This window comes from Octodon degus, unplaced genomic scaffold (genome assembly GCF_000260255.1).
Source record: "Octodon degus isolate 3935 unplaced genomic scaffold, OctDeg1.0 scaffold00107, whole genome shotgun sequence".
Taxonomy (NCBI): Eukaryota; Metazoa; Chordata; class Mammalia; order Rodentia; family Octodontidae; genus Octodon; species Octodon degus.
Genome location: NW_004524683.1, coordinates 7,511,097 through 7,519,842, shown reverse-complemented (window position 1 = coordinate 7,519,842; position 8,746 = coordinate 7,511,097). Strand labels below are relative to the sequence as shown.

General features: G+C 41.9%; 1 protein-coding gene across 1 annotated transcript in view; it reads left to right on the top strand.

Moving 5' to 3' along the window:
• The window catches only part of LOC101591817 (cytochrome b-c1 complex subunit 6, mitochondrial), a 17,271-nt gene that overhangs the window by 5,175 nt on the left and 3,350 nt on the right, over window positions 1-8,746 (top strand). The window contains exons 2-3 of the mRNA XM_004639173.2: window positions 6,063-6,089; window positions 7,337-7,498. Coding sequence (XP_004639230.1) covers window positions 6,063-6,089; window positions 7,337-7,498 — 189 coding nt within the window. The remainder of the gene's footprint in view (window positions 1-6,062; window positions 6,090-7,336; window positions 7,499-8,746) is intronic.

The following is an 8,746-nucleotide window of genomic DNA, read 5'->3' as shown; positions in this document are numbered from 1 at the left end:
CTAAAGGTTGTTTTCCAAGCTGTTGTATATTTGGATTGCAGAACAATTTGTAAGATGAATACTTTTTTTTAATGTGCATTATTAAAAATGTTCTGAGTGAAGCTAATTGTCAACTTTATTAAGGAGGATCGCTTTGTGCCCACCACCTAGTGTAAAATAAAATCAGGTAATTCCACTCAAAAAAAAAAAAAGTGCAGGTGTGGTGGTGCATGCCTGTAACCCCAGCTCTGGAGACTGAAGCAGAGTCATGACTTTGAGACCAGTTTGAGCTGCAAAGTGAGCTCAAGCCCAGCCTGAACTCCATAGCAAAATCTTGTCTCAAAAAGACAAAAAAAACCCTTGTAAAATGTGAAGGTTTATTATGCTTTTTCTTTCTTTCTTTTTTAATTTAATTTAATTTTTTATTTTATTTATTTATTTTTTTGGCGGAACTGGGGATTGAACTCAGACCTGTGCGCTTGCCAGGGAAGCGCTTATTCCACTGAGCCATCTCCCCCATTTTTTTTTTTAATTTTAGGGAACAGTTTATAGGGTGCTCAGGGTCTCACTGCCAGATTGTACTCCTAGTGATCCACCTGTTTACAGCCTCCCAGAAGGGGATTACAGGTGCATGGCACCCAGTCTCAATTGCCCTCTCAGCACCACTGGGGTGGGGCTGGCACAGCAGGGGATTGGAAACACCCTGGTAACCTCCCTGCCACTGCTTGCTTGTAGGCGCTTTAATATGCTGAGCTGTTTGGCCGGCCCTTTGTAATGCTTTTAATGTAGACATTTATCCCAGAATTCTGTCATCAGGTCGTTATTCATTGTAGTAATAAAAACTGATGATTTTTTTTTTTTGTTTGTTTGGCTAGTTCTGGCTGCCTTAAGGGGCAGATATGGTGCAGATTGTGGGGCTGGGGATCGAACTGCGGTCCCTTGCCCCTGACTGTGTTTGCCCAAGCAGCGCTTTAAACAACTGAGCTGTTGGGCAAGCCCCCATGAATAATGTTGAGAATAGGTTTGTTGATCCTGTCTCTCAAACTAATCATAATGTGACATTAGACAGTTGATAGTTTCCAATTAATGTTACATTTGGCCACCATAGGAACTATATTCAGGAACAAAGCAGAAATCCCAAATGAAATGTTGCAATTTCAAAACAGAGAATTGTATAGTACAGTCTTTGGATTTTTTCTTCTTCTTTTTTTTTTTTTGTATGTATGTCTGTATTTGGTACAGGGTCTCAATATGCAGGTAGGACTCGTAGTGCTCCTCCTGTCTCAGCCTCCCCAGCACTGGGATTACAGGTGTGCACCACCACACCAGGTTTCGGTGCCAGCAGGGTGTAACCAGGGCTCCTGGGCTGTCATGGCATGCAGTACTGGTGATCAAACTCAGGTCCTTGCACTTGCCAGGCAAGCGCTTAGAGCTTTAAGCTATCTCCCTTGCCCCAATCTTCAAATTTCTGAAAGATGTACATAGGCCTCCTACATAGTAAAGAAAAACAAACTGGTACTACTGATGTCGACATGGCACAGTAATGGGAATATTGATAGGAAAATCTTGGCAAAACAGAAGCCTGCAGTAGACTTTTCTACACTACCACCAAAGCTGGAGCAGATGTTGATGAGTTATGCAGCAACTATGTCATTTGAAATACAGAGCATTGGCCAGTGATGGTTTTAATTTACCTTAAATGTACAGAGTAAAACAACCACTTATGTGTGGCATAAATACTGTGACAGTTTATAAAGAAAATAAAAAATGCAAAATACTATGGAGAAATTTCTTAGAGGATTGGGGCTAGAATTCATAAGAGATTTACAGCAAAGGAAAAACTACACAAAAAAATTGTGGACCTCGCTGTTGAGCTGACAAGTGAACAGGCAGGTGCAGCATCCCAAATACCTACTATAACAAGAGGAAAATGAAAAAAGATGTCAACTGTGGCCTATAAGAAAGAACAAGAGGGGCCGGGGAGATGGCTCAGTAGGATAAGCGCTTGACTGGCAAACGCAAAGATCTGAGTTCAATCCCCGGTTCCACAAAAAAAAAAAAAAAGAAAGAAAGAAAGGACAAGAAAACAAAATTGCATGCCGTCAGTGATACTTCTGTATGGTACATGCAATTTTCACGCACGAAGACTACCTTTGTGGGCTGGAGAGATGGCTCAGTGGTCTAGGGCACCTACTTGGAACGGGCTTGGCAAAGCATCAGGGACCGCGGTTCGATCCCCCAGCACCACATGCCAGCCAGCCCCGCCCCCTGGTGGGCTGAGCTGGCCACACGCACACACCACACACACTCTCTCTCTCTCTCTCAAATAAAAAAAAAAAAAAAAAAAAAAAAAAAAAAAAAAGACTACCTTTGTGAAGCAAAGATTATTTCTGTGATATGCTTTTGTATTTATATTGCAGGTCACATAGATTTTTTTATTTCTGATGTTATCTCTTAGGTTTTTGTTTTGGTGAAACCGGGGATTGAACTCAGGCCCTTGCACTTACCAGGCAAGTGCTTATTCTGTTGAGCTATATCCCCAGACTTCTTAGGTTTTTAAGCAAGCACACAGCTCATGTGAAAATACTAATGTCAGGTGGGCACTGTGGCGCATGCCAGTAATCCCAGCACTTGGGAGCCTGAGGCAGGGGATTGCTGCAAATTCCAGGCAGCCTGGACTACAGAACAAGACCTTGTCTTTAAAAAAGAATAAATAGGGCCGGGGAGATGGCTCAGTAGAATAAGTGCTTCCTTGGCAAGCGCAAGAACCTGAGTTCAATCCCCGGTTCCACAAAAAAAAAAGAATAAATAAATAAATTGATGTCTATTTTAAGCACTCATTATGCACTTAATACTTTATTTAATTAGATCAGTTTATTTGGAGACAGGGTCTCACTTTGTAGTTCAAGCTAACTTTGAATTTTCTATGTAAGCCAGACTGGCCTCAAAACTGCTCTGAAGGGGGGCCTGGCCATAGCTCAGTTCTTTAAGTGGCTGCTTCCACAAAGCTGTGAGCCTCAGGTTGCTGTAGTTCGACTCCCACAACACTCCAGCCAGACAAACCATGCCTGAGGGCATTCAGAGAAAAAAAAAAAAAAAACTGCTCTGAACCTCCTGCCTCAGCCTCTCAAGTGCTGAGATCACAAGTGTATGTCACCACACTTGGCTTTGATGTTTATTTAATTAAATTAATTATTTATTTTCTATTTTAGGGAAAGGTCTACAGGGTGTTCAGGGTCTCACTACTAGATCAGACTCACAGTGATCCACCTATTTACAGCCTCCCAAGAGCTGGGATTACAGGCAACCACCTTGCACCACCACACCCAGTCTCAATTGCTGTCTGTGTGTCCCAGGGGAAGGGCTGGCACAGCAGGCCTGGGGATTGAGTCCCCAGCTTCTGTGCCTGCTTGTAGGCACTTTAATCTGCTGAGCTATTTGGCTGGCCCTTTTTATTGATAACTTATTTTCTTATTATTTAGGTGTTGTAATTGAAGTAGAGATTTTTTTGTTCTTGTTGACCAGGCATGGTGGTGCATGCCTGTAATCCCAGCACTTTGGTAGCTGAGGCAGGAGGGTTGCTGTAAGTTCTAGGACAGCCTGGGCTATATAATGAGCTCAAAGCCAAGCTAAGAATTTTTTTTGTTGAGTGCTATTGGTATTTTAGTTCATATAAGAATTAATTTCTGATGTTATCTTTTGGGTTTGTAAGCAAGGACACAGCTGATGTGAGAAGATTGATGTTTTATTGTAGATGAGCAAAACATATTCCAAATTTAATACTTTATTTTACTGATATTTTATGTTCCCATCATTTACACATTGCATCATATAACAAGAACCTGACAAAAAAACCAGAGCAGCCATATGTCAAATATGTCTTACAGAAAGGCCAGGAAAGTAAAGTACATGTGCTGTCAATGTAAGCAATATGCATGTGTGAAACATTATTGTCATGTGTGAAGACTGCCTTAGGTGTGATAATTGAAGTAAAGATTTTTTTTTTTTTTCGGAACTTGGGCTTGAACTCAGGCCCTTGCACTTGCCAGGTGTCTTGGTTACTTTTTATTTGCTGCCTGGACAAATACCCGACACTCAAAATGAAGGAAGGGAAAGTTTATTTAGCTTACAGTTACTGGAGGGTTCAGTCCATATTCTGCTGGCTCTAAGGCAAATGACAGCAGTTCATGCCTCAGAAAACAAGAGCAGAGGAGGAGCAACTGTTGGGGCGTCCATCAAGCATCTCTCTTCCTTCTGTGCTGACTGAAGACCAGCGCTCCACAGCGAAGAACAAAGCTCTTCCAAAGTGGTGTGGCTGCAAAGATCAAGCTCCTCCAAAGACGGACTTCTCCTCACAAATAGGGCAGGTCGACAGGAAATCAGGCAGGGCTGCAGGAAGCCTTTCTGAAGTCCTGGGCCCTACCCACCTGCAGGGCTAGGCCCCCACCCTGAGAATTGCGGAGCTAATTCAGTCAAGTTGACACAATGTATCAACTAACACACCAGGGAAACACTTATTCCACTCAGCCATCTCCCTGGCCTCTAAGATTTTCTGTAGAGTGCTATAGATATTTTCATCATAATTCATTTAAGAAATTATTTCTGTTTCTTTTTAGACTTTGTACACTGAAAAACATAGATGTTGAAAATTTTGATGCTTTTTTATGTAAATATTTTTTTCTGTTAAGTCATTGTTCAGTATAATAAAACTTGAGTTCAAGGTTAGCATGAGTAGTTTATTGAGATTCTGTCTCAAATGAAAAAATTTCTAAAAACATGGGGGCCGGGGCGATGGCTCAGTAGAATAAGTGCTTCCCTGGCAAGCGCAAGGGCCTGAGTTTAATCCCTGGTTCTGCAACAAAAACAAAAACGTGGGGACATAACTCTGTGTGAAGGCTCTGGGTTCATTGTTCAGTGCTACAAAAATAGATGATAGATATAGATAGGACTAGAGGTAGATATACCTTAGTGGCAGAGCACTTACACCAACAAAAGAGAGGCTTTGGAACACAGCCCAGCACTACTCATGGTCCTTGCCTACCATGTCTAAGACTGTAGGTTCAATCCCCAGCCCTGCAAAAACTGAAACTATAAATTGCCTTTTTTTTTTTTTTTTTTTTTTTGGCAGAACGGGGGATTGAACTCAGGCCCTTGAACTTGCCAGGCAAGCACTTACTCTACTGAGCTATTTCCCTGGCTTTTGCCATAGATTTTTGTTCATGAAAGTAAGACAACAGTGTCCATTTTCAAATATTCTTGAGGTGTATGAGGTATGGTAGAGTGACCGACATGGAGACAGTTGCCTTTGAAAGAAGAATTTATTAAGAGTTTCTCAGAGTATGCTGCACAGTGCAGGGCTATGTGGGGAATGAGCAAAAGAAACCAGGGAAAGTGTAGCTCATAGTCTTGGTTTCTGTGGGAAGAACTGGCTGAAGCAAGGTAGGCAAGCATGGTTTAATTTACGATTGGATAGTTTAATCTGAAAAGCTTTGGACTGTAGGACACATCCATAGTTTTTCTGTCTTCTTTCTTGGGGTAGTTTAGGCAGGGGGAAATAAGAAATTGGTATATTATGAGACTTACATAAGAGATGTGGTTGGCTGCATGAGCTTTGGAGTCATTGCATTGCATATGAAAGGTGGGCTCCCAGGCAAATTATGTGCTGTTTCTGCAGGCGTAGATATTGTTATGGATACTAAGATGTCAAATGTCATGGAATACAGAAAATGAGGGCCAGCCAAATAACTCAGCAGATTAAAGTGCCTGTAAGCAGGGGCCAAGGGGTTCAATCCTGGGGCCTGCCATGCCAGCCCCATCCCTGGGGCACACTGAGACAGCAATTGAGACTGAGTGTGGTGGCATGGGCTGGTAATCCATCCTGCCTCTTGAGAGGCTGTAAACAGGTGGGTCACTGTGAGTCTGATCTAGTAGTGAGACCCTGAACACCCTGTAGACCCTTCCCTAAAATCCAAAAAAATAAGAAAATGGAACATAAATATAAGGTCTTCTCATTATTTATAATGTATGATTGAGAAAGTGTATGCCATAAAACTGTTGACATTAATACTGTTTTCCTTTTGTAGGAAGAAGAGGAGGAGGAGGAATTAGTGGTAAGAGCTATCTTAGATTTGGAATACTAAGTATAAGCATTTTGAACTTCTTGAAAGTAAGCATCTTAAGGAGTCTCTGATACCTTCAGGAAATGAATGTGGGATAAGCTTTTTAATACTTTCTGCATGTATACAGGTTCACACCTGTAATCTCAGCAAACAGAAGACTGAGGTAACAGGATCATTGAGACTTGGAGGCCAGCCTCAGCTACATACCAAGACCCTATTTCAAAAACCAAAAAATTTCTTGTGCAGTGAAATATTTGGGATGAGAATATGGAAAGCTGCATCAGTTCTGGGTTTGAGAGTTCTCCAGCATATTGGAACACAGAGCATCTAAAGGGGCCTGACATTCCTTCATCTGTTTATTTGTTTAAGGGAGAACTCAGCCTGGCACAGTATTACTCACATGTAATTGCAACTACTTGGGAGGCTGAGGTAGGAGGCCAACAAGTTGTCAGTCAGCCAGGACAACTTACCAAGACCTTGTCTCAAAAAAGGGCCGAGTGGCCAGGCATGATAGCACACGCCTGTAATCCCCACACTTGGGACACAGAGGCAAGAGGATCATTGTGAGTTCAAGACCAGCCTGACAACAGAGTGAGCTTAAGCCTAGCTTGAACTGCATAGTGAGCCCGTCTATAAATAAATAAATAAATAAATAAATAAGTAAGTAAGTAAGTAAGTAAGTAAGTAAATGGCTGGGTTTATAGCTATTTTCTTTCTTTTACCAGGGATTGAAGTCAGGCCCTTGTACTTGCCAGGGAAGTACTTATTTCACTGAGCCATCTCCCCAGCCCCTTACAGCTATATTTTCTAGATGGTCCTTCTCAGCATTGCCTTTCTAGCTAGACAGCTGGACTATATAGACCTGGTTTTCAGAGAAGAGAAATTAAAGTTGTAGACAAAATATATTCCATAATGCTGTTAACATATAAATCATCTGATACCTCTCTTTCAAGTTTGTCTAGCTTTCCTTTATCACCTTGCTTTTCAGATAGGACTGGGTTGTTTAGTATACACTGGCAACTTCGGAAGGTGGGAATGTGAAACCTTTCTGTACTACTTAGCTCAGAATTGAGTGGGAAACTCCACTCTGCCATTTCTGGCAGAAGTGTGGCTCTGCCTACTGGCTTTCTGCATGGTAACTCAGAAGCAGCACCTTGATTTGGAGGTTGTATTAATCAAGCCAAGACTGGTAGGTCTTCCCTAAAGCCTCCATTTTGTTCCTTTTGTTTGTGTTTCAGGACCCCCTGACAACAGTGAGAGAACATTGTGAGCAGCTGGAGAAATGTGTCAAGGCACGGGAGCGGCTAGAGCTCTGTGATGAACGTGTGTCTTCCCGGTCACAGACAGAAGAAGATTGCACGGAGGAGCTGTTTGACTTTCTGCATGCGAGGGACCACTGTGTAAGTCAGCCCAAAGTTGGATAGTGAAAGCCCACAGTGACCAGAGAATACTTGGTTTTTCCTGACAGTTTTTCTATGCTGGGCTAGACCCATCAGCAAGCATTAATGGGACTTGTTAAAATAGGAACAGCATTTTACATAAATAATCTTACCTAATCTTTTCCAGTTCTACTTGAGGTAGGAGGCCAGCAAGTTGTCAGCTAGCCAGGGCAATTTACCAAGACTTTTTCTCAAAAAAGGGCTGAGTAGCCAGGCTTAGTAGTACACACCTGTAATCCCAGCACTTGGGAGGCAGAGGTAAGAGGATTGTTGCAATTATTCCTGCTATACAGATTCAGAAAATAAATAAGTAAAGACATCCTGACTTGCACTGCTAAATAGGAAAGCTGGCTTTTGTTCTTTTTTAATTTTGTAGTACTCAGAATCAAACCAGGAGGGGCTGGAGAGATGGCTCAGTGGTCTAAAGCACCTACTTGAAACAAGCTTGGCAAAGCACAGGGACTGCGGTTCGATCCCCAGCACCACATGCCAGCCAGACCCGCCCCCTGGTGGGCTGAGCTGGCCACACACACACCAATAAATAAATGTAATAAATAAAAATAAATAAATATAAAAAAAAAAAAAAAGAATCAAACCAGGACCCCAGGCTATGCAAACATAGTATGCCTTTATATAGTTCTTGACTAAGTTTATTTTCTTTTAAGTTTTTCCTCTTTCAAATAGTATATATTACACATAGGCAAAGTTTGATAGAGTTGCTTCTGTTGAAAATGATTAGGCAAGCGTGGTGGCACATACGTATAATCCCATTACTCAGGAGGCTGAAGCTGAAGGATCATAATTTTTGAGACTCTCAAAATTTAAAACACAAGTGACTGGGCATGTAGTTCATTATTCCCTAAGTTCAATCCTTGGAACTGCAAAAACAGTAAAAACCAATTGAGTAGTCAGTAAGTACATGAAAAGATGGGGTGCAGTTAGTGGCAGAGTATAGCCTTAGCAAATGACCCTGGCCAAAAAAAAGTTTAACATTATCACCCATCAGGAAAGGCAAATCCTGTCAAAAGAGCATGTGTTCTGCTCGTGGTGGTACACACCTGTATTCCCAGCACTCAGGACACTGTGACAGGAAGATCTCTGCAAGTTTGAGACCAGGCTAGGCTATATAGTTTAAGACCACCCTGAATTGCATAGTGAGACTCTGTCTCAAAAATAAATGAATAATGGGGGCTGGTGAGATGGCTCAGT